The 27552-nt window shown below is 37.1% G+C and overlaps 1 protein-coding gene across 1 annotated transcript in view; it reads left to right on the plus strand.

Annotated features, from left to right (window-relative positions):
• Positions 1-27552, plus strand: part of PTPRN2 (protein tyrosine phosphatase receptor type N2) — a 654118-nt gene that overhangs the window by 246715 nt on the left and 379851 nt on the right. Inside the window, 4 exon segments of the mRNA XM_074157635.1 lie at positions 5706-6180; positions 11715-11969; positions 13319-13359; positions 15086-15456. Coding sequence (XP_074013736.1) covers positions 5706-6180; positions 11715-11969; positions 13319-13359; positions 15086-15456 — 1142 coding nt within the window.

Genomic DNA, 27552 nt, shown 5'->3' on the forward strand with positions numbered 1-27552 from the left:
ACAGCATCCCAAAGGAGACCAAGAATGGATGGGAACATTTGAAACTTAAAAGTGAATTTCTTAAATAATAACTTATACATGAAAGAAAACAATGCATTTATCCTCTTTTTTCTTCTGTTTTGGAGGGTTGTTTTGTTTAAGAGCAGTAAAATATACTGCTCACAATCTCTGTCACCTGAAATTCCAGCAATGTAGATTGTTGAATGGTATACAGTCAGATCCCAGACAATCCTGTTACACTGCAAATTTACAACCAGAATTAGGAAGAAAAGTCATCACTGGTTTTGATCAAGGGAGACTCTGAGTATCCCTTTTGCTTGATCAAGCTTTTGACACTGCAAACTACAGGGTGTTCATTAACAGTCTTTGCCGTCTTTACTTCTCTGATGTAGTTCTTAGATGGTTTCAAAGACGTCATTCTCAGAAAGAAAATGGGAGATAGATACAGAAAATTAATAGTGTATATAGGTCAGATAAGAGGACTCTAATGGTGCCTCTTACCTTAAGCCTGCAAATCTGTGAAAAGACCGTGGTCTGATGCTATCCCATTGCTGCAGGAGTCACTGGTTTGGCCTCTTTACCAGCTTCTGGATTCTGAATTAATCTTACAAGTTCTTGTTTTTTATGCAGTGATTTATTGCATGGTATAATATCCTTATCTGTAGTAAGTGAAAAGGTCATTATCAGTTGGTGGAAACCTCTTTTGCTCCGCTATTGCTCAGAAAATTGTATTTTTTTCATTGGCTTTACCTGTTATTTTCAGACAAAGTTAACACTGAATGTGGTGCAGAGTGTGTAACGTCACGTCTACAGCACGTGCAGGCTAGTAAAGCAGAGGTCCCGCTTCAGCTAGCTTGAAGCTAGCTGGAAGGCTGCTAAGATATCCTCCTGACAGTCCAGCACCGTATGGGAAGAGCGGCTCACCAGAATTAAGGCTTTCTTAACGTAGGTCTTGCTACTTTAGCTGTGGTGCTGTAAGGACCCAGCTGTACTGCTGACTCAGCTCCATCCCAGGGACTTTGCACTGTAATCCACGCCATGACACCCATTTGGCCCTCAGGTTCACACTGTTGGCTGGATTTCTCTCAAGATAAATATAAATCAGGTGCATAAATTTACAGCCCACACTCTGATCTAGCAACCAGGCAGAGCCCCTTGTCTCCTATTTAGTTTGGGGTTCCCTTGGGTACATGTGTTTCCCATGTAACAAGTTTACATGAGGCAAGCGTGTGTGGTTCACAAAGTATCTAGACTGCTTCTGGTAAACTTCTTTCACTCCACACAGTGAGTTAAAGTATGAGATCATTTAATTTTTGGTAGCCTTTGGAAATTTTTATTTTACCCCACCATTGGTAAGGGAGGGCCTGGTTGCAGTGTTTGTTGTGTTTTTCTTTTATACTACCACTATCTCAAACAGGCACAGTAAATTAAGTATTGTAGATAGAATCATGGTCCAACCAAATTTAGGTGGTAGCAAACATGAGTTAATATCTGAAAATGCATCAAACAGAAAAAGCTAAATGAAATTGATGGAGGAAGATTTCTTCTTTATGCATTCCTAAGGGATTTTTGTTAGCTCTGTATACCTTCAAGATTTAGCAAATGTGTCCTCAAGAAAGGAAGTATTTTGTCATAAATTTAATTCCATTCTTTCTGCACTTGGGCAAAATATTCAAATCAGTCTACCCTTTAGTGGATAAATCGAACAGCATTTATCTGTGCCTTGGGTTGTATGTATCTAATCCTGCTCCCTTTTTTAATTTTTTTTTTTTTTTAAAAAAAAAGGAGGAAAATGTGTAGCCCATAGACTATTGTACAGTGGATCTGCAGGGTGTAATTTAATGTGCCCTTCTGTGAACTTCCATGAAGAAAATGTCAGTTACTTACATACCTAAACCATACAAGACATTGCCCTAACAATTCCGTCTTCAGAAAGGTTAGTGTGTGGGTTCTTTTGATAATGTGTGAATTATTGAGAGAGCTTATTTGAAAGGTGGTGAATAAGAGGAAAATCTTGTGCAGATGGAGAAATAAGATTTTTTTTAAACTCAGTTTTTTAGCAATTCGGAGTACTTTTAAAAAGTGCCGTATGAGTGACATAATTGAACAATATCTTATCTATTAAAAATAAAATTATTCCTGATAATAATAGGGACCTGTATTCTAACCCCATCCAGTATAAACCAGTTATATAGTAACTAGAGTATTCTTTCTTAGTTCTGCACATTGCGTGTTTGTCTGTTTGTTTGGGGTTTTTTTTGTTTGTTTGTTTTCAGTTACGGGCAGTACTTTATATAAATCCAGTTTAATCAGTCTACAAATTCATATTTTTTTAAATTTTTCCTGCTCCCTGTTTCCCTCTGCTTCTCTATGATGTTAACAGCTTCTCCAAAGGCACCAACAAGGGAATTTACAGATTTTTTTTCACTGGCCATGGATTCTGCTGTTTAACTTGGAAGTAACTCAAACTAACAAGGTTCAGGAGGTTAGATTGCAAAACCACTTCAAATAAGGTTGTCGCAGTGCTCTGCAATTGTTATTAATAACTTAAGATGTAAATTGTCACTGGATTCTAATCTACATATAACAGATATTTTTCTTCTGTCTTTTTCTGTAAAAAATGGCACGTTTCTTTCACGTGCCACTTAGCACAAACCCATAGTCTAGGGTTGTATTTATCCATGCTGCAATTTTACTTGGATTTCACCTTGCATATTTCAGTTGGCACATATATTTTTGATGCTGCGTTTTGTTTGTGATGAGGTGGGAGGGCTGAGGAAGGAGATCTTTTATCCTGCAAGTTGAGGGTTGCCATACCATACAGCTGCGAGATCCCTTTAATTAAGTCAGACTAAGCTACATCAGATGGGCTGGTATCTGAGTGCACTGTGAAGACAGCTGAGCTGTTGGGGCTGTACTTTAATTAGAACTTTTAATATTTCATCCCTTACTACCCGAAGTGTGACCTGTCAAGCTGCTGAGAGGCTGCCCCTTCTTGATAGAGGTGCAGCTCTGAGCCCAGGACTGGCCCTTCTTTATATCCAATTTGTGTAAAATCACTTGGTGGTTTTGTTATGTATTCTTTCTTCATGTACTTGTCTGCAAGAGCAGGAAATCACACATCTGTTAATGTTAAAGGATATTTGGACTTGTTAAATAGCTCATCAAAAGCCCGCCTCCATCTCCTGACCCTAATCTTTCACAAGTGGTTTGAGGCTGTCTAGCAGTTTTGCTCCCCCTAAGACTTCATTTATTAGTAAAGCTTTAGAGGCAAAAGAGGCAGCTGGATATAGGACAAAGATCCAAGTTAGGGTATAGTTACACAGGCTGGATTGAGCTGACTTAATATCTTTCCATGGCTGAATAGGGATTGTCCTCTTCCCCCCGCCCCACGTCGTATTTCTCCCTTTCCCAGCTCCCTGTTCTTCCTTCCCATGTCACCAGAAGGTCTTACAAAAGGTGACAGGGTACGGAGTAGGTAGGAAAGATGGCAAGGTATGCAAGTAGGAAAGGGAGATGGCAGTGTATGTGAATTCTCTGCAAACTACCTGGTGTGTCTGGGACTGCTTTGTGTCATCCTCTGCAGTTCCTTCTACGGTGTATCATTAAAGAGTTAATTACCCCATGCAAAGACTCGTTGAAATTGAGAGATAAATATGTACAACTAGTAGGTTTTCACATCTAGGATTTGCTATTAAGTATGTAAACAACGTTCAACTTGTATTTTGACAACTGGCTCCCCTCTTGGTATTGAGCAGAGCAGTGCATACCCTGCAGCTGGTGCACTGAACCGGAGCTACATTGATGTTGTTTGATACAGTTCCCAGGGGACATTAAAATATTTCATACACAAAGCTGCTTGATCTCTAGCTCTATATTCTTTGACACTGTCTTACTCTAGCCCGATTTCTTGGCATTAACAAAACACATTTCTATGTTAAAGACCACCTGCAGAAGTCAAAAGCCTTGCGTTGGTGGATCACAAGCCAAAGACACCAAAGTGCCTTTTTTTTTTTTTTTTAAAATGAAGTTGCATCAGCCATAAATCTACAAATCATGATATGGAATCACGGAGTAAACCTCTTCAGTCTTGTCTCAAGGGGAGGATAACCCTCTTGGAAAGCAGGGGTTATGAATATATATTACAAAATGAACTGACTGTTATCAGAAGAAATAAAATTGTTCAGATGGAGAGCAAAATTATTGTCCATAAATAAAGACCTAGATAAAATCTAAAAGTTTATATTCATCTCTGGAATAGCTTATCAACTTTACTTATTTTGTGTTTAAAAAGTCCATTAGGAAATATATAAATAATGATTTTTTTGGCCCGATTCTACTAATTGCTCTCCTCTGGGTTGTATAGTCTCTACGCTCTATTATGTATTTTGCAGCTTTTTCTGTCCTAAGCCATTACGCTATCAGTGCACAGGGACACAAGATCCGCTACAAGTTATAGCAGTGAGAGCTGAAATAATCCCTGTCCTAAGTTTCTCACACTGTAATACATTTCCTATGACAGTTTAACCAAGAAACTGCAGCTGAGAAGCAGGACCCATTCTTTAACATACATCCAGTATGGGATGCAACTTCAGCAAAGCGTCTTGAAGGAATTGTAAACAAACAATTTAATTGGAATAATTCTGAATATAAATAGACCTCCCATTTCCAATTTGTATTTAGCAAGGAGTGAAGGAAAATTATTTTTGAAATTATTTGGGAGGGCAGAACTGCTTTATTAAAAACAAAAATTCCTGCCTTTGGGTTGTGATCATACAAAAATGTCTCAGATTAAATTGTAGTAAATGTAATACTGAGTATATTGTTTTATGTGCTGGATAGAGGCTTAAAGTACTTAAGGGGAATTTATAATTTGTCCTCAAAACTAAATTTCATCACTACCAACAACAAAAAAAAGTCAATGAAAACAATAGACGTTGTCTTACATTGTTGGATTTCAAGTGTATCCTTGAAAATTTGAAACTGAAAAGAGAAAACTCCAGTGCCAGCCCACCTATCTGCTTTTTCCCAAGCATTTTTTCAACAAAAACATGGTTTTAGCTAGATTGAAACATTTTTTACATTCTTGTTTAATTTGATGAGTTGTTTTACCTGAAAATAACAAAGGAATTATAAACCAATTTAAAGGCTGTTTTTACATTTCTTTATGCTGTCAGAGGACATATTGTTTAGAGATTTAATTTAGTGAAAAAATAAAAGATTTAATTTAAAATAGAACAAAATATATGTACAAAAGAATTGTTTCGCTTTTTTGGTGTTCTATAAAAAATGATATTTTTGATTTGGCTTGCTAGCTTTTGGTAAGTAACCTCAAAAAAAAGTTATTGTCACAAGTCTACTAAAAAGCAAAGGGAAAGTGGCTTTACTGAATTTTCTTTGTCTGACTGAATACAAATAGCGCATGCATAGGTAACATCAAGTTTGAGTTGTATCATTCTCTCTCTAATCTCTTTATTTTGCTATTTAATAATTTAATAAACTGTTTTGCAGAATTTGTACTAAAGTGATAGTGCTTCTAAAGCAAACATACCAGTTTGAGGTTTGCAATCTTCACATGCATTACAGATTCTAATTATTGTAGGTGGGTAAAACACTAGAGGTTATGCCTATGATTCCTGCATAACAATAATCATTACAAAGCAATAATGACCCAGTCTTTTTTTTCCACCTTCTACTCTCTCTAGAGCTACATCTACAATGATCCTGTTAGGTACTATATGATGCAAAAACCCAAAGAAAAAGCACCTCCTTTGGCCCATGCATCAACACCCCACCAACAGCACGCTGAGAATCTCCATGGGAGGACCTTCACCCAGCCTCAACCAGACAAGTTATCGCCAGAGTCAGAAATGGGGCTTGACCAAAAAACTCTGATGGCTGCTCTGCACGCATATATCACTCAGAACTTGTCAGCTCAAAGCAATGATAAAAGCTCTCACAGCAGGACTAAAGGGTCTCACATTTACGCCGATAGATTCTACTCTTCGCAAGTCAGTCCTTTTGATGGAACTTTTGCCAAAGGAAAAGCAGAAGATTTTAAAATGAAGAAGCTGTTCCAGGCAAGACCTGCATCTGGGGTGCTGGGGCCAACCCCTGAAATGCTGAATCATAAATCTGCTTCCCAGGATGATCCGAAGGACCCTCTGAGCGTAGTGGATGGTAAAGTTGATATTTACTTATTTTAACTTATCTGAAGTTTCCCCCATGTTCAGTGAGCATTTTTGAGAAAAAGGAAAAAAAAAAATAAAGACATTCTGATCTATCTCCTTCTATTGGCGTATTTATAACTACCATAATACTTACAATAACAATGTTCAGCATTCTAACTACTCTTTCCCTGCAAACATCTACCCACATTCTTCAACCCACCTTCCATATGCATGCAGAAATATATGGCACTCAGTAAGACGTAGCATTTATGTAACGTGTTATATTTTCAAAGCACTTTACAAACAACACATAATTATAGGCATATCTTTGCTGTCAAATCTTTTATGCATGCATCCCACACTATATATAGGTAATATAGAAATGCCTGGTTTTGTTCTGTTTCTCTGTATTTAACTAGAAATTCAAAGAGCATGGGTGAGATTCAATTAATTTCTGTTTGACACAGAAATTAACACTGAAATAAATTCTGGCACAGAACACAGAGAGGGGACAAGTCTGTCAATTATGTGGATAGGTGGACACAGGGTAATACAAGAAGGTGGGGTTGCAGCTGGACGTTCTATACCAAACAACCCATTTGCTGTTTTTAAATCATTTTTGGCTAATGCTGCTTAATTATGATGAGATCCTGATTTCTTTTGTATGTGATAGTTTAACAAATATTTAAATGAAGGTGGAGTGTAATGTCTCATGGGATACTGTGATATATTTGAAGCGCTGCTTTGTAAGACAAGATGGGTTTTCTCGTCATGGCTGGGGATCAGGCAGAGTTTAGAAAATAATTCTCATTCACTTTGTTGTTTCTCTAAACTAACCTAACTGTTGATGTTATTCCAGTGGTTCAGAATGCCTGAAAAATGAAAGAACTGATCCTCAGCCACTGCCAAGCAGTTTCATCTATTACACTGCAGTCACCACTATCCCAATGGGTTTTGGTAATAAGTAAGAGGGTTCATTTGAATCCCTTCTGTAGTTATTATCAGCCATAAAGTTATACATTCTTTGATTTGTTTTGTTGGGTTTTTTTAAAACACAACACACAGAAATGTCAAAATTGCAGCAGAGGAAAGATGATGCTTGCAATCTAAAGGATGCTCAGAAGTGAAAGCATTCTTGGTATGGTGCCCAGACATAATAGGTTTCAAGGAAAGAACTATAATGTAAAATCAAATCCAGGTGGCACTGTGAGTCTCTTGCACAGGTTAGACAATTTTGTTGCCAGACTCAAAACAAACTAGGCACATGCTGGTTTCATTATCCTCCAGCTGTTCCACTTCACCTTTCCTAGTAGGAGCCAACTGGGAAAAAAATGCTTAACACTTAGAGGGAATAACATGTTTCACATTTCATTGCGTTGTAGTGCTTTGACTTCACATACATAATGTGCCCTGTAGGAACTTCTTCCCTTGTATTAGCTTTTAAATGTTGCATAGACATAAAATTGTGAATCATTTGAGTAGGAAAAAGTATGTTTTCCTTTGTATTTTTGAGCCACTTAATAGTCCTATAAGGAAGTGGTGAGGACAGACCCCAGAGTATTTGTTGTTTAAAGTGCTGTCCATTGGAATGATGGTGGTTCGGATTCAGATTTGCCAGGCTGACCATGCCATCTCTTTCTGCTTTTAACCTTTCTCCAATCTCTCCAGTGCTTCAGGACTTTTGTATTCTTGTGGGTGGTTTCTCTCTTGCACTCTCTAAACCACAGAACTGTTCAAAAAACTGGAAAGCACGTGGGCAGTCGCATGGGCTCGATTCTCTGCTGCATCTGGCACGGGATTAGACAAAGGAACTTGACTGAGAGAACAATCCAGAAGGTACTGAGCAGATTAGCACTGAGAATTGCTGCAAAACAGTGGCAGGTAAATTAGCTAACAAGGCACCCTGAGGGAGAAATACAAGAGAAGGAAATGTGGAGCTATTTTTCTATCAGATTTGGAAACTGTTACCTCTAGGAGGAGCGTGATGTGCGTGGGTACTGCCTTTGTAGTCATTGTGCAATAGTGGAATCATTAATCTGTCTTCTGCACCAGCCATATACAGAATTTGGCTCAGTTTTAAGTGATTTGTTCTAGTCTACTCATTTTTGGTGTGTTACAGAATGCATCTCTCCATTGCTTTGGAAAGGTCACAAAATTAGTAATTCAGATATCTTTTTTTCAAAAAATAACAAACTTCCGTGTTTATAGGCAAAGATATGTTTGTACGTCCACTGCCTTGCAAAGCTGTGGTGACCAGTCTGTGCTGCTGAGGACAGCTAATATATAGTCAGTTAGGTGACGGGGTGGAAGATGACAGACCACCCTGTTAGGACTGGTAGCAAAATTACTGCTGCCATACCATCCGGTGGTCAGGCCAGCCGGCCTTGGCAGTTGTGTCAACAGGGTATGGAGCATGATTTGTGTGCTGTACAATAAAAAGCTGTTTTTCCTTGCTAAACTGCTATTGTTACCTACTAGGGGAAATCTACTGGTGAAGCTGATATTAAATATTACATCATCTAAGACATATGCGCCTTTACTATTATCATGGTTCTCAGGCAACTATGAAAGGCAACTTGCCTTCCTCCGTTTGGAAGCTGGAGCTAAGGGAGAAATCTGGTTGGCCATTCAAGCTCTGTGAAACATGGCTGAGCATTGCCGATTCTATTTAGAAGGGGTCAGTGGGAGAGCATAAGAGCTGTGCACAGGTACATGCACATTTGAGTACATGTGCTGCTTAAGTGATGTGCTGTTGCAGTATCCATCTGCTTTTTTGGTCTTTCTCCAAAAATACGTTCTGATTTTAATAAATTCATCATCATTTCCTTAAATTGCCTAAAGGTGTTTGTAAATAGATGCACTGATATTTATTTCTGTGTCAGCCTTATCCAATAATATGAAATGATATAAAAACATGGACAAGTGCCATAACAAGAAGTGGAAACACCCATATTTCACATGGACATATATTAACATCGTAACAGGAACCTCATGAAGTTAGCAAGACTCTTTATGCAGACCTCCATTTCACCAGGCTGTTACAGACATTATGGTGACTATTCTTCCCAGTATACTGAAAACATGATGTTCCTCATACTTAGTGGCTTTGGTTGTCACCTTTGGTCCTTGACATTCTAAGTCACACTTGTAGTTCTTCAGTAAAGGTAACATACGGTGCCAAGTTTTACTCACATTGACACAAGTCTTTAGGAATTTGTTTTCTCAGTGATGCCCAGGTGGCATTGGCCATGGCAGGAATAGCAGCATCAGAGGAGCAGAAGGCCCCTCTATAACAGGTTTATTTAATGAACTAGGAGGACCTGTAGTGAGCCTGTTGGCATTATCTGGGCCATTCATTTTCTCATGTGATTCCCCACCCTGTTCCCCCATTTCCATTTGGTTTGAGATGGAGACTGATTTGTTATTGACTATGAACATGTGGAAGTGGGCTGGAGAGATAAGACTTGGCTAACATGACTGGTACAGAGGAAAGTTAGATTGGAAAAAAAGAAATGAAATGGAAATAACAAGGCTATATTGACTGCGTGCTGTTGAGTATCGTAGTAGTTGGTCTTGATATCTGGCTGTGAAACAACTGAAATAAACAAAAATCTAGTAGTGCTACATTAATATGGCTCTTTTAATTATATATGTCCTGGAACACAATTCTCTTTTAAGATTTGTCTTCAAATATTGTTGTAATGGCCAGTAACTAACTTAAATAAAATTTAGCAGGCAAATGCAACTTATTTTTCTGAGTTTCAAAGCTTGCTTTCAGATTGGAAGCCTAAGGTTGCTGATTTTTCAAATCAGAATTTAGATGTACTTTGTCTTGAAACTGCTGCTAAATTGGTGTAATTTGACCTAGATTGTTTTATCATAAATGCATGAACATTGTTTGAACGTGAGCTTTTACTCAATGACACAATTGTTTTTATGCTGTTCCATTTGCTGAAATTCATAGTGTTACTAACCACTCTTTTGAAGTATTTTAAGAATCTTGGTCCCATTTTCAGAAAACAGATAAACTTTCAGGACTCTAAGTAACATTAGCACTGAGTAAACTTTAGAATTTCAGAGTCTAAATTGTGAAAAAATAGTGCTACTAGGCGTGTAGATGTTTTTGAATTTTTTTCATAAATCCAATTTCTTGGTAAGGTGTTTCCTAATCATAGTAACTGAATGACATTCTTCTCAACGTGTTATGGCTAGAAAGCAGGGGTTCTAGGTCAGGGGAAAAGAAATGTGGTTTCTGTTCTGAAGTTGAACAAATAAAAAATGCTTCAAAAATATTGTACAAATGTGAGTAAGTGATCCTAAAGCAGCCAGTATCATTTAATAGTTAGGAAACTCATCTGAATTGTGAGAAACTCATGTTCGAGGCTCTAATCAGATGTTTTGGACATGTTCTCTTTTATTTTGTTTTAAATTGGCGGATGTTTGTTATGACAGAAACCTTTAATTCTTGACATAGATGTTTTCTAAGGCGATTCCACATTTACAAGGGGTTTAGAAAGACAGAGGTGGATTCTTAATCTGCACTAAAAATTATTATGAACTTTTGAAACTATTATTGCAGATGATTGCAAAAACCTTCAAAATTTCATTCATAGATTGGTAGCTATTGCATGTCATGATTTCTCCATGTCAATGGATGAATGGCTCTTGAAAAAGAAAGTCACTGAAGTCATCACAGTTTTCATTCTTTTGCAGATGCACTGATGTCAGGTAATCAAGCAGTTTTGCAAGAACACTTATTCCTACTGTGATGTGCCTTGCAATGTATCTATGTACTTAGTTGAAAAGTTTTAGTTTTTATTTGGAACTGACATATATCCTGTCTTTTCTTTCCTGACTTTATTAGCTCTGCTTCAATAATTTAGTTTTTTCTGTCAGGTTATTCTGACAAAATATATATTTTCCAAGAGAAATTGATACAATTTAGAAGGTTTGTCCATTACATATCCATGTATGTAATAGAGATATATCCATATCCACTTCTAATCGAAGAGGAGCTTTTTGATTGAAAGGCAAAATATCTGACTCTTTTTTTTATGTGACTCTTTTTTTTCTTTTCCCCCAGAAATCTATGTAGCTATTTACCTTGCAAAAAGCAAATCACCAAAGAAACCCGATGTCTAACAAGCAGTAGTGTTGTTTGCACTGTCTTAGTGCAGCTAAAAAAAGTTAAGTTACCTTAACACTTGTCTTTAGTATTTTGAATCGGTTTAGGCTAGGAAGCTATGCTTTTCTTGGAAAGAAAAGGTGACAATTTTATACCCTTCTCTCTAGGACAACTTGCTGGGTTGAAGTGGCATACATTCCCCAGTGCCTGGCATGGGTCCACCTGGTTATAAACTCTAACATTCATTTATAATACTGTATTTTTTATAAAAATGGCAGCGTGAATGTTTATGCACTCTTTTGGAAAACAGATGCTCTCCATGAAGGAAAACCTATCTTTTAGGAAACACGAAAGATACTGATACAAACACGTTTCACATACTCAGCTAAATCTTGTACTTATGTTGTTTTGTGATCCAGAGACACTTATTAAGGATGTATTGAAGGACCTACAGAAACACCAGGTGAATGTGGAGAATCTCAGCTCAACAGAACTGGATGAGATCGCTGACACTATTGCCAATGCAATCCAAACAGTTGGCATTCAGGAAGAAACAGAGGACGGTGCTGGAAAAACTACAGAAGACAAAACAGAAGGGCAAATGAAGAAAGAAGGTGCTCAAGGAAGGGCAGAGATTCAGACTGGATTAATGGAAAATAGTGTTACCATACCAGGTATTAATTCTAAGAGTTAAATACAGCAAAAGATATCTACCCTAACTTTTCTTTATCATTTCACAATAGTGCTAGACTTCTTAAAATCAGTTTGAAAGAGGACAGGACAGAAAGTTTCTGTATTTTTCCCTGAAGGGTGTAGAATTTTAGCTTTGTTGTTTCCTTTATACAACAGATACTTTATTTATCAAAAATGCATCTGTTTGTGAACCGTTGGTCTTCAAGCTTCACAAACAAGATAAACCTACACACCCAATTATCTTGAAGTACATATTGCTTTATGCTGTGTGGTCTAATTTCCCTTTCTTGAAAATGAGATGTTTAAACAAAATGATAATGAAAAATTATTATATTCCAAGAATGTATTTTGAAATATGTGGTGAAAAATTGTATTTTACATATAATCATTCTTTAGTGTAGCACAGTTATTTGCAGAAGAAAGTCTTAGACAGGTACAGGTAGAAAACTACTAATTTCCCTTCCTGCTTAGGAAAATAAAAGAGTTATGGTTATTTACTTCTGCCTGGACACATCTTTTCCTGGTGATGCAGATTCAGGAGCTACAGTAATTGACATTAATGTCGATACCACAGTGGGACATAAGTTACCGCTTAACGATTCTCTATTTTAGGAATGTTATGATATCTAGGACATCAAAAATATGATATAAGGGACAAACAGTGATTTAACTTATTGTCTTTTTTCATGGTGATATACTGAAATCCTTGCTAGTTAGGGATAGTCTGGTTATTTTAATTGCCAGTTCTTTGTGTAGATTAAAATGAGCAGACTTGAGAGTTTGACCTGAATCATGCTGGGAGAGATGAATAAGACTCAGTTCATAAACCAAATAGCCAACATTATTTGGCTGAGGTTAATGGTGTGACTTGCATATCATCACTGTAGTTAAACTGTAACATGTTTTTCTAGATGATAGCTATAGAATAAGTCTTTTTCTTCCACCACAGTGTGTATGAGGGGTGTATATATTTCCTTTTTCTTTAATGTAAATGTCCATTCAGTAAGCTAGAACCATTTTATTGGTGTTTTTTTCTTAGATATTGATAAACTGATATGAAGATTGGACACTTAATTAGCAAAATAACACTATTACATTGGCTCTTGAAGTACTCTGTCTATTGATCTTGCATTAATTTGCTGTCGAAGTGGAGTTAGAATGACAATACTGAATTATACAGTGCTCTTTACTCTGCCCTTTCAGCTTTGATGTCTTAATGTTTAAATTGCATGAAAAGGCCACCACTACAAAGCAGTCTATAAGTGGTGTTTGTTTCATATATGATATTTTTCCTTCATAACTATGTATTTGTGCTTTTCATGTCCTACAGACAATGGAGTGCATGAAGCCAGTGCGAGAACCGATAAAGAGGTAGAGTACCAGTATTTTAACAATACAAGCATTCCATCTCAGAATATCAGGTTTATGTGCAGTGAAGGTCAAAACACACTTCTGAAATATTAAGATTTGGGGTTTTGTCTTGTGTAGATGTAATTCAGTATCACAGCATAGGCATATTGATGATGATGAATTGAAATATTAATTGAACATTTATTTAAAGCTTAACCAAAATGAGTTTTTCAGTTCAAAGAACCAAAATCAAGTCCTGTTTTGCCTTTCTCTCCTTCATAAATAGACAGAATTCATAACATATTCCAAAGTTCAGACAAATTCATGCTTTTCCTCAGGTTAGTAAATTTTGAGTATTGATGTGTGTCTTACGGCTCTTTCTTCTGGGCAATGTAAGCATCCTTGCTCAGATAATCTTTCTGGTTTTCAGAAGCAGATGAGTAAACATAGTCCTTCTGAGGGCACGTGTTTATGGGACGGTTCAATATTCCCGCTCCTTTTAGGGGGCCTGTCATTTCTCATTCTTTCACTTTACCATATATTCTTCCAAATATTTGAATATCAGAGGTGTTTCAAAAGCTGTAGGCATTACATCTCATACCCTAGGTGCTAACACACAATTTGGGATTTTAATCCAGATTACTTTTACAATTTTCCTCTTCAACTTTGAATCATATCCTATAGACTTCTGCCCAATATTCATCCATTTTTGAAGTATATTCAACTTTCTTTTTCTGGGTTGCATGGAGCAGAAAAATGTCAAAGAAATATTTTTTAAAACTGCCATGAAACTTCTCCTACTATATACTCTATCAAAAGCCAACGCTGCAAGACTTATAAATGGGCAAACCCTCTTACGTTCCCAGTAAAATCTCTTTAGCTGCCCTTCTACCAAGCAAGGAAAACACAAAAATGGACAATTTGGCAGGAGCTTTAACCATCCACATAAAATTCTTCAAGGAGAGAAGCACTACATTCACAATAGACTTACAGAGAATCCCTTGTACGGATTTCTTAGTGACAGCTTGAATAGGGGATGTGATACAAAAGAATATATTGTGACACAGAGCACAAAGTGCCCATTAGCCATGATTTCCTCCCAAATGCTTGGTTGCAATAAGCATATATAATGAAACTAGAAAACTAATTTTTCCAGGTATGTTTTTTGACTTTTGCTCATTTGCTTATTGTTTCAATTTATTAGACAGACATATTCTACGATCATATGTTTAGCTTAGTGGATCACTTGCAAACAGTTTGACACAATATCTAGAGATAACTAAGTGAAACATAATTAGTCACATAATATCTGTTCCCTTTCCTGTGGTATGACTTGTGAGACCCAATAGCAAAGTTTCATTCTCATCAATACTTAAACACACAGACACACGAAAATGAACACTATGAAAGTATCATCAGCATTTTCTTCTAGCTGTTCAAGCCAGAGAAAAGGCTATCTAGATTCTGTGGTATTTGAGGAAGTAACTGTTAACGATAAAATTTCTTTGCCCTTATTAAAACTAGTGAAAAATACAGTGGCATAATTTAATACTCTTTTATTATTGCTGAATAAACGTCATGTTCTTACATAGTCTGGCTGCATATAGAAATTAAGAAAATGACCATGTGACATTTGCATGAATAGACTCTACTATACCAATAAGAGTTTGAAAGACTATATCCAGGTTTGGTTCAGTATAACATTCCTGTGTTTAGTTTTAAAAATAATAATATTCTTTTAATACAGGAGAACACTGTAAAACTAGTCAACTTCTTGAATGAGAATGCATTACCTGACAGTATGCCTAAAGACCTTACGCCTGAAGAATCTACTAAGACAGAAGCCAAGAAATCTGAAGACGCTGACTCTTCCTCAGAAGAAGTAAAAGCTGGTGTGGAAAATGTAAAAAGTGAGACTTTCTCAAGGGAACTGACAGCTGCAAAGAATAGTGAATCTGACTCTGAAGACCCAAGCAAGACCCGCTACTGGATTAAGAACACTTTAAGGCAGGATGGAAACTCCTATGAAGAGCCTCAGAAAAATACGGGACAAGGCTTACAGCTTGAAGTGAAATCTTCTGAGGAGAAAGGATACGGCTATGTTGTCACAGCGAAAGAGTAAGTACAGCAGCCAATTTGAATGGCATTTTTAACTGGAAAAAAGATAAAGTCATTGCACCTAATGAAATATGAATGTACAAGAGGAAAATGCCACAGGCCTGATTTTTAATAGATCTGAAACTGCTTGGAACCTGTTCAGTACTTTGATGAAAATACAAGGAAACAGTTTCATTTTCTTACAGTTGCCTTTCCTCCACTGCGGAAGATATTTAGTTTGTAGGTCTTTTGCTTAGACCTCTCTCTGTCTTCTCATGTTCCAGTGACCTTCCAATATGTCAGTAAGTGTACTTATGGGTAGGATGTGGGCTTTAAATATTTGACTTGAAAGTAGCCTAAATATCAATGCCTGAGTCATTCTTTCAAAAAATGACACACAATAACAAAGCAAAATATTTTCTCTGTGGTTTCATTTTGATCTGAAAATAACACATATAGGAATCCAAACATCATATATGCAGCTAGATTAGAAAGAAAGACCTAATGATTTCAGGTCATGTCACTAATGAATTTGACATTTAATACTATACTTTCAAAAGACAGCTTTTTTTTTTTCCCCTAGTGATACACAGTTTATTATAGGAACATTTTGGAGTTTAGAATGATGTGGGCGCTTTTACATCCTTTCCTCCCCTGTGAGAACAATGTTATATCTCGTTAGTAATCCCGACTCATCTTCTGTGAGAAATTAGGAGTTTCTAGGATGGGCTTACAAATCTCTGCCCAGATATTTTAGAGAAACTGAGACAGAAACTTCTGTAGCATGGATTGATTCTTTTGACTGTCTCAAACTTATTAATGGGACCAAAGGCAATAGAACTGTGGAGGATTCTTGATTTTACTACACCGTGTTGTTTTGAAATGCATGTGACTGGATGTCAGAGGACAACTTCTTGTTCACCTTTTCCCAGAGACTACACTTGGGAAAGATGGGATCTCAAAGAAAGGATGCCATTTTGGGGGCAGAGATTTTATAAGGTGCACAGAGGGAAAGGCAGAAGAGAAGAGAGTGAAAGCTGAGTCTTGATAGCCTGCAAACATCAGGGACAGAGAGACAGAGGCTTCTCAAAAATGTGGGGAGAAAACACCCACTCTTCAGAGATAATGGAAGGTATATATTTCATAAGGATTCAGAGGTTACCCTGCAGAAAATAAAAGTTACTTAGTTACTGGAATGAGAGTTGTTGAAGGAAAGGGCTCACCTTGTGAGGACATAGTGGGGATGAGAGTTACGTTAACAGATCCTTGCATTGCTATCATGTCTCGTTCTGAGTTTTATTTTTACCATTTTAGTGTTAAAATTTGTTACTTTCTAGAGAAACCCAGCTCCAGCATTTAGAAAAGATCTTTGGGGAGTTTTGGAGTACTTGCTTTAAGGGAATTCCCAAATGATTTGAGGTCCTCATACTTCTGTTAACATGTCTATGTGTCAGTAACAACTGTTAATCATTATTTAATGACCAAATGCTTTGGATTTAATGAACCAGTTGTAAGTTGCTTTTGCAATTACACTTTTCAGGGTTTTTTCCTGTACCATTCATTTTTGTTGACTGGTTCCTGTAGCAGGCTTACTGTTCTCAAGAACCTGCTCCGGGAGAAAGCTAGTTATTACAGAGTATTCCAGTTTTTTGTCTAGGTCATACCTTAGTCCTTCAGGTAGGTTGCATTACTGCTTGCTTTTTTTCAAGGAGACATTCAGGAGTCACCTTCCGTGTTTTTGAAAACAGTCTACCAGAAGTTGATGGTATACCCTAGTTTAACCCACCTCCTGGTTCCTGCCTAAGAATACTACGTGAAGCAGTAGAAGTCAGTTTTTCCCCTGCTCAGTGCTGCTTCCCCAGGGCCTTTTAACTCACATCAGTCTGGAAGGCAGCTTTATATTCAACAATATCTTAATGACACCATCTCCCTTGACCATCCAGACTTATTTGGCTCATAAATTCTCTAAAAGCTTAGAGCTTTCACAGTTCTGGGTAATGGGAGACATTCTGACTTTCAGTCGTCACAGCGTGTATATTCTTCACTGTGCCATTTTACCTGCTTTTCTCCCTAACTAGTTCCCCGCTGATGGATTTTCCCTGAATTATGTCTGTTATTATTCAATGAAACTTGCTGAAGAGAGTCATTTGCCCAAAGGTTCTTGATCCTAGATGACTCCATATAGACAAATACAATTTAGCATGGATTTGTTCAGCTTCTTTACTGTTTTCAATACCAGAAAGAAAAATATACTTTTCTAATATACTATCTTATTACAATTATAGTAACTCTGGGACAAGATACTTTTAGATAAACATTGGGATGTTGTTAAAAATGCTCAGAAATTATGGGGGAAAAAAATTTGAAATGAGTTAGATGAAACTACTTCAAATGGTTTGAATGCAAAAATATGTTTATCAAAACAATTTTAGTTTTTAATGGTAACCAGCTCATTACACAAAGCACATACTATTCAGAAAACTTAGATGATAAGTCCTCACTACATTCTTAGCACTTTGAGTACAACTAGATGTCATCTTCTCCAAAGTCACCGTAGAGATGAGAATAAGCTTTCATGCTTGTTTTCAGTTCCTAATCTGAAATGAGTTAATTTTTAATGAGACTTAGCTGATTGAGTTGAACTAAAGAAAAATTCCTTTTGTACCAGGATTATGTTGCATTCGATCTACAGTAAACAGATTTTGGTTCAGGGTTTTCAGCCAGTGACTTATAACTCTTCAGTGATTTGACCCTCTCAACATTTCATACTCCAAAATATACTGGTTTAATTTTTGTTGCTAAACTTGTTTGTTTTGAATAGATCTATCTGAAATGTAAGAATAAAATGAAAACCCCATATTTTGCAAAAAAAAAAAAAAATCTTTATATATTCTGGAATTTTATAAGAACAACAAAACCTGTTCAGGAAATTCGGTATGCTAAAAATGGACTTGTCCACTCTGCAGGAACAGTGAAATACTTTCTACAGCAGCTGAGGGATCTGTTGTGTACTAATGTTTCCCACAACCATTTCTTTAGTACATAAAGTATCCTTAGAGAGCAATTGGATCAGTGTAGCTGAGAGTTCCAGTAAGGACTTCTTTTCATGAATGTTGCTGTAATTGAGTTTTTTCTTGGGGGAGAGAGGATAGAGAAAGGGATGTTTTTTTAACTATCACTGCACAGAAGAGAAATTTTAATGTCCATTTAAGGAACATTTCTTTATTAAGCTTCGTTAAGTTTTTGTGCTAAAAAACTTACTCGCTATTTGCAGTAAATAAATAGTATTAATAAATGGCTTAAGTGCATGCCACCCATTTATATATAGCTATACGTGCATGTTATATTCATACAGTGAAATAAAGGGGCTGGACCTATTCCTAGTCAGATCTTTAATTATGTCAGTCTAAAATCAGTCCTGTTTGAGAGGTGATTGTACTCTATGAGTACTCAGGAAATTGATTTCACAACTGATCTTTGATATTTTGCATTTAGACCTTTATGCTTTTTTAAATTTCTCTATTTTGAATAGAGAGGAAGCTGGAGCTAAAGGTATGCATGAAATATATCTTTCGAACAGCCTGAGTCAGACTAATTCATATGTGAAGTACCTTTCTTGCAGCAATTAGCACATTTAAGATTACTAACTTAAAATTATGATTTAGGTGGGTTTTTTTAATCCACTCTTGACTTGTGCACACAAAATGAAATTCCAAAATATGAACGGCACTTATTTATCGTACCAATATGAAAGGTACTTATTTTCCAATACTACTAACTTTGTGTGTTTTTCTTCTTCCCCCATAAAGCAATAAGACATAGTTTCAATCCATCAATTTTTATTGGCCACGTTTTGGAGCAGCGAAGCTTCATTTTTACAGCTGAAACAGTGGTCTATGGTGAGAAAGGGAAGTATTCCAACATATTTGTACACTGGGGATAATAGCTTGAGTTCTTTTCACCTTCTCATCTGAAAATGGAACTGAAAAGATTATACTCGGTGGTATAGTTGACAGATGTCAGGGGTGATGCATTCACTATTAGATTCTCAGGCTTCCATGGCTTTGCAAGTCTGACCCAAGGAGATATTAAGACTGCTTCAGTGAACTCCTAAGATGCCAGCTTTTAATTGTGCCACAAAGCAAAGATAAACATTTCCATGTAATACTTGAAGAAAAGATTTGTGATAGTTTAAAGACTTGTCAAAATGGCAGTCTGATTGTCAATGGCAAGAACAATAGGTCACTCCTGCTGTGTTTGTCGAGTGACCTTTCAGATGGTTGGAGCAGTGCAATCCATACCAATCCATAATATCCATCAGCGCTAAGCTTCGGAATGAATTGACAGTTTCAGTGTAGAAAATTGTCCAACAAATCCTCCACTGTGCTGCTTCAGCACTTTATTATGCTGAGAAACCAATCAAATTGGGTGATTTACTTTGTTTACTCTTTTCTCCCTCAAAAAATTTGTATTCTACCACCGTAGGATTTGTGTGAAAGAGGTTTGTTTCTTTCTCAATGTAGCTGCTCGGAACTGTTTCTACTAATTTTAGCTCTGAAATTCTAAAACAATCTTACAAAACAAAGTTATCTACAGGATCTTGTTTTCATTTGTATGCTACTTTGGACATACTTATAAAATACCTCTCTGTTATAGAGGGCATACATCAATGTGAGCTCTCAAATCAGAGAAGTCTACCTTTGGACCAAAGAACTATTCCTATTCTCTGAACTTCTAGTTCTTCAAGTATGGAAAACTTTTTTTTTAGTTGGAAATAATGCCAGCACTCCCATTTGTCTGCCAGAATATGCTCTAAGCTGAGGGCCAAGATCCCACAATCAAAACATTTAAACAATGTTTAGCCTCCTGAGTCCCTCATGAGGAAACCCAAAGCCTGACTTTCCAGAACATGTAGTTCTTGCCACCTCCAGTGAAACTAAATGCAAGCTGCTGCATGCTTAGCAGCTTAAACAGTCAAGCTGGTGTGCAATTTCTTGAACATGAGATTAGGTAGTTAGACTTAAATGCACTAAGAAAATTCTTAATTTGAGAGTAGAAATTTCATCTATTTTCACTGCTTATCATAGTCTTTCGAGCTTTAAAGTCAAGTCATGCTTTTCTGAAGCCTTGCTTGGACTCCCAGTGCAGAGGAACCTGTCCTGTTTTGTGATTTATCACAATGCATGTGCTTGAAGCTTTTCATAACAATACAAGATCACAGAGAGCTCATGGCAGCTCTGTCAGCTTGTGAGCCAACTCCTGGCATTGTTGTATTAGTCAATTCCTGGATATTTCACGTTTTGTCATATGTTAACTCTCATTTCCAGACAGTCTATGTAAAATTATAGAGGCTGTAAATCTGTTCACAACATGTTAACTTAATTGGATCATACATGCCTTTCTATGCATTTGAGGTAGCTGGTATTCTGCTTAGATACTGTGAAAAAACTGAAAATGGTTCTTGTGTTCATAGTATAAAGTTGCTATGAAATATGATTAGTCTGACACATTTAACATGCTGAAGGGTTAGGTTAATTCCAAACGCTTGATACTATTTCTCCACCTTTGCAAAGGTGATAAATGATACTGCTTTGCATATAATGATTACTTTCCACAGGATGACGTACAGGTTAGGACCTTGAAACTGGGTTGTACAGAACTCTTGGTTTATTCCCCAAGTTTTCTATTTTCCTAGGCAAATCATTAAAGAGTTGTATTTTTATGATTTTCATTATCTGTTTCCCCTACCAGGTTAAAATATTTAGTGCAATTTAATTGCATTTAAAAATGAAGTTTAAAATAAATAAGAGAAAATAAATTACAATATTTACAGCAATGAAACAGGGCTGATAGGTTTTATTGTTCTTTGTTACTAGAAGGTCTTGATGTTTCTTAGAAGCTGAGCTTTTGTATTCCATGAAGCTTTTCAGCTCTTTTTTAGAAAATAACAACAAAATGTTCCTGTGCCTTAATACATATATACAAACAGAAACACTGGTTTGACCTTCTCTGCATATCTCGGTGTCCTTTTTGAAATTGTTATTCTACCTGCAACTGCAATTTATCAAGTGAAAAAGATTTGTGCATATTCTTCTCTTAACTTCTACAACTAGCTTAAAAAACTCAAAGAAATTATAAACATACATAAACCAGGAAAGCTCTTGCTTCTGAAGTATGTTAAAATCAGCAAGGGACAGCATTACTTGCATTAAATAGGAGGTTAAATGTAAAATTTTTATCCCTCACTTTGTCACTTTCCCTAGCAGTCTCTACCCTTGTATAAATAAGTTCCATAAATATCTATCATTGATTTTAAAGCCAAAAGTTTTGCTTCTGATATCATAGCTCGAGCCCCTACCTAAATAATACAGCAGGAAAATACTTGCCTATGAGTTTATCCAGTAGAGAAAATTCTGTCATTTTGTCTCAGCACCATAACTGGTGGAGAGACGTAAATCTAGAATCTTCTTTGGGTAACTCTTCACATGTAATTATTTGCGCTCCCTAGAGTTTTCTAGACATAAAATCATTTTTCCCTCCTTAATCCTCCAGATTCCTTGTGATACTTAGAGAGTGACAGAGATCATATCCCCCACATTATTGCTTCAGTGCCTTAATTCCGATATTATATATTCCCATAGGAAAATTATGTTTCATGCTTATTTATTCTTGCACAAGAAAATAAGAGAAAAACAACAGTTACTGTAGCTTTGCCAGACAGCAATATTTACGTCTCCTTTTTTGTCAATACAATAATTCAGCTTTGAATATTTTGAATTTCTTTTGTATGTGCAGAGACAAGATTATAGTCCGTTCTACTTCTGTTGTCCTCAGCTTTTGTGCTTCCAAAATCCGTGGAACTATATTATCCTGGAATATGATTCTCACCTGCTGATGTAGATCACTCTACAAGAGAAGAGTCCTTCCAGGGGTCCATCTTTCCCTCCCCTTAGGGCTTCACTTCCCCAGATATTTTCCTCTGCTTTCTATCAGGACTAGCTCTTCATTTTTACTTTTAGAGGAACATTCAGAGAAAAATTTTGAATTGTTTTAGCTGGTGACCAGCCGATCTGTCACACTAGCAACAGTAATGACAAGGAATCACTCAGATCCCTTAAATCAATGAAAGGCAATGGGTAAGGAACACATAGGAGCACGTCTGGAGTCCCCAGTAGAGCCACAAGGACTAGCTCACATTTGTATCTCTCCACGTAGCTGAACAGATATGGCTGTTGGCCTAGTTTCCCAGAACAGACATTCCCATTCCTGTCTTTCCATGCCTTCTGTGCTACGTTATCATCCCTTGTTTGAGTATTGCACACTGGTTCTTTCAGGAAAGCAGCTGGTGCAGATACTCCATAAGCTCTCTGTGAGCAAGTTCAGGTTGTTCTGCTGTCCCCAGGCCATGGGTCTCTAGTCGCTGAGGCTGCACGTTGCGTATTCCCAAACTAGAGATGCAGCTGGGAGCTGTGCTTTGTTTTTATAAACAGTGGTAGTCATTAAAACCCTGAGATGCTGCAATATCTCACAATACCATATGGTCAATACTTTTAGTGTATCACAGTGTTTTTCGGGTAGTTACCATTTAGTTCATTACAAGAGAGTGATGAAATTTAAGCTTTTGAAATGAATGAGAAGGAGAAAGCCAAAGATCAGGGTTCTTGGGAATGCAGCAAACTGAATCATAATGCAGTCTATTATCTGCTAGTACTTTTTTTATCAGTCCTGTTCTGCCCAGTCCTGGGAAGCTCAAGTATAAAAATGCCATCATTTAATTTTCACACCTGAAATTTTTTTAATTTCTTAACTCAGATAACACATACGTGATGTAAATGCCTGAACACTAACAATTAGAATGAAGTAATTTTAATCTCACTTGAAATTAATTTTATTTCATGCAAATGAAATTTCATAGGTAGAAAATCAGTGAGGACTAATTCAGACCACAGAGAATAAATCAGAACAAATATTTTATTTTTTCTTTCAAATAGATATTCTGGATTTCCACTGGCACTAGTTTGAAGAAGGTATGTCACAATCTAAAGACTAGGTATGTCTGCTATAGAAATAAATTTAGGGTGAATTTCTTAATAGTGTAGAGAATGATTTTTATAAAAAGTTAGTTTTAAAATTTTTAAATTTGGGATCTCTTACAGAATTTTTTGTCTTTCTTTAACTTCTTTCTTTTAACACTAGGTTGTTGGATATTCTTTTCGTTTTTAATTTAAACCATTTGCATTATAAATTGGTCTGTGTTTTAAGCTGCCTTGAAGGAAGAGGGAAGATATGAATGAAAGGAAAGAACAAGAAGTTGGAACTACACTAAAATGTGTATCATCAGTTGTCCTCAATCTCATTTATTAATTACTTGTATGAAAGTGCAATTTGATATGAAGGAACAATTTTGCATTTTCAAAGCTTTTTTTTGCATCAGAGATTCAGGCTTCATGATAGGTGGACTCCAGCGCTGTTTCTAACATTCAGCTTAAAATGCATTAGGGAGTACTTTGGTGGGGTCCATTTTAGTCTCAGAAAGGAGGATATCACAATTATGGCACAAATTATTGCCATTATTTCCATGCTTCTGCTAGCGACAAAGCATCTGTATGAATTTGTTGCTATTAACACAGCTGGAGGTGGTGCGTGTTTGAAGTAATCCAAGTACAGGCTGGCAAAGTGTCACACTTCCGTTACAACTCTGGAGAGTTGCTCCTTCTTGACTTCTCTATCACTCTCGTGTTTCCATGATGCTGTTATCTCCTCTGACCTTCATAGCCTGCCCACTGCCATTGATTTTTACCAAGTGTCATCTGTGTTACAAATTGGTCTGGACTTGACTCTGTCTGTATTAAGAGGTTTAAATTCACACTTACTGGTGGTGGGAAAAGAGGGGAAAAAATTACGGGAAGTGGGAATTTGCTGAGCTGTCAAAATAGGAGTAGGCTTAAAAAGGTTCTATGGCTAATAAAGCCTTTGAGGAAACAAGCATAGAAATATGAAACTGCAGCCCAATGCAATAAAATTGCAGCGTTCTTAAAATGATTAGGATGACAGGGCTATGAAATCGGGCAGCTCTCAAGCAATCCTGTGAGTAGCTCTGTGCTGAGAAATTATTTGGTTGCTTTCATGAATCCTGAATAAATGTGAACCATTTACAGAATTAATCATTATTTAACTAAATCTAAGGCACATGCCCTGTTAAAACCAAATTAAATCCATTTAGTGGTGAAATACATTCCTTTTCTAAATTTTTACTGGGGATATGTACTTCAAGATATATGAAACTATACTGAAACACGGACAAAAGACTCAAACTCAGACAGACAAGGCAGGTTGTAACACCATGGACTTGAAGCATCAGTGCCCAGGACTTTCTTTATAGATTATCAGATGAGTTACTCTCAGGGGCACTTCCAGACAAGAGAAATAAATACAATTTTGGTGTCTAAATGTTTTTTTTTTAGCTTTGGTAGGCTCAGAAAGTATTTCATGGTAATACCATAAATTACTTTGGTGTTACAATGTTCCCAGTAGTCCTTGCCTCCCACTTACATCCTTTTGACCTGGAGCAAACCACTCTAATGTCTCAGTTTCTTCTCCATTTTATGGATGATATGCATCTTTCTTGTGATGAGTGAAATTTCCTTTGTGTCTAGAAAAAGAGAAGTAGGAGTTGAAGGTGTCCAGATTCCATAGCTTTATGCTGGTGGTTGCCAACCTGATGAGAATGGGAGTCAAGTCACTCTGTTGCCGTGAATTCTCTGACATCCCGTGTGCTACCTAAGGTGGCAGGAGCAGTCACTCCTTCATGGAGCATGTATAGTGGACACCACGCACTATTTATTCCCTCTTTGCTCCGGATTGCAGGGCATGTGGCTCAGATGTTGGTAGCCAGCAGCTAAATCAGCCACCTTTGGTAAGTAACCTTTCAGGTCAGACAAGAGTGGTTTTGGTGTGCTAGAAAGTACCGTGAAGCCAGTTGCCAGGAGACAGGAGTCAGTTTGGAAGAGGGGAGTGAAAATCTCTTGAGGAACCTTGGTAAAGCTACATCTGTTTAGTGATGGCATCAGCAACTCTTCCATAGTTCAGTTACTACTGAAATTTGCACACAAAGAGGTTCACTTTCTTCTATTTCATACCTCAGTAACTGAGTTTCCCATCATGTTACTTGTTAAAATATTTACTAATCTTAGCAGAAAAAAAAAAAAAAGAGAGAAGGAAACAAATTTAACTGTGTCCTTAAAACAAAGGCTTTTCTGGCGTTGTTTTCAGTTTCTCTGAGCTGAAGAAGTGCTATGGTCACTGACTCTGAGACCACATCAATGATAAGCTACTGTTCACATTTTAAATCTTGGCTATTTATATCTGAAGGCCACTGAGCTTCAGCCTCCAGGAGGCAGCACCAGGGACCCTCTTTTCTGCTTCGTGGCAGCACCGTACCTGGAAGAGCCTCAGGAGTGAAGCACCTTCTGATGACATACATCAGAGTCTCTCGGGAGAAAAGCTGCTGTTGCAGCAAAACTGCAAGTTGTACCTACCCTTCAAATCAACAGGAGATAAACGGGATGCTCTTCATACTGACTTTAAGGAGAGTGAGTCACAGAGCAAGGGCCAGGGTGTCACTGGGGATTAAGAACTGGTTATGAGATAGGAGAGGAAGATTCGTCATGAGCTGCTGCCTCCCAGCATGTAGAGAGATTAGTGGTACCCCATGGGCAAATTGTCTCTGTTAGGAAGAACTATGGAGGATTTAGAAAAATTCCAGATGGATTTAAATACATTGAGGGATTAAGGAGCACAATGGTAGATGAAATTCAGTTGGAATAAGTGTGACAGAATAATAGACATTAGCAAAAATAGTCCTTTTTAGAAAAAAAAAAAAAGAAAAGATATTCTTAAAACTCCTCATAGTCTGGGCTCTGAGGCTGTGGAAAATTTTGAAGAAAAGATTTGCTGTGTTTAGATACACGAATCCTACCCTTGTTACGGTGGCACACATGTTCAGACTTGAAAATTTAAAAGAAGGCATGCAAATACTGAAGTAGGTGGCCAGTTTCCCTGCAATGCATTTCTAAAACACAAACTAGTCTAATACATATTGCTGAAGTCAAGAGTTCAGCAGGAGATTTTTTAAAAGGAGATTTTTAGAAGTAATGAACATATACATAATCACATTAACTGATTGTTTGTAGAATTATACTATAATCTTATATATTTCTTTTTAGAAGGAATACTCTTGCTGCAGTGTGTAAGGCATGAGGGGCTGATTTCTGATCTCTGCACTTTGCCTAGGCTGCAGTGCAGCGAGTGAGCATGGCAACAGAGTGCATGGCTGAGATTATCATCCCAGTCTGGAAACAAGAGATTCGTGTCTTTCATGAGGTTCATGTAGGGATAAAACCGCATCATTCTTTTATCTGACCACTGGAGTCAGATACTGACTCAGTTGGAATCTGATCTTCTCATGTATAATATTCTCATTTATTTGGTCAGGTGTTCCTAGTACTCCTGGCGCAGAATATGGGTACTCTGCTACTTTTTGACTGGGTTTTGGACAACTGCCTGAATACTGGCAATTTCCTAGCAATCCTCACACCTTTTAAGTTTTTCCTCAGGGAATTGAGGTCAGTGTTGAATATTGTTGCTGGACAACTTTTTTAACACCTGTCTTTCTTGTTTTTTAGCAGTGTGAACATGATGGTGCCCAAGAGCCAAAAAAAAAAAAAACAAAATAAGGAATTAATGGTTTCTGTCTGTCACAGCGTTGTTTTTCCCAGGGTAGACTGCTCCTTAGGTAGTCCTTACAGAGATGTATATCAGCTGACCACTTCTGTCACCCTCCTTCAGAACTTTTCCAGAATTATCTTGGACTTTATTTTATTTTTTAGGTCTCATTTTTGGACTTCCCTGTTTTTACAGCTGGCTTAAGAAAATCAGGCTGTAGCATGTCTGAGGTGATTTAGAATAACCTCCAGTCTTGTGCTGGTGGCTGGTGCTGAGAACTGACACAAGGTCTGGGGTTAGTGCATACTGCTGGGGATGTGCTCCCCTCAGCAATTGCTCTTTTCACTCCTTGATCCCAGTAACAGGAACTGGAAATTGCTTTCCCCTTCTTTA

This window comes from Numenius arquata, chromosome 12 (genome assembly GCF_964106895.1).
Source record: "Numenius arquata chromosome 12, bNumArq3.hap1.1, whole genome shotgun sequence".
NCBI lineage: Eukaryota > Metazoa > Chordata > Aves > Charadriiformes > Scolopacidae > Numenius > Numenius arquata.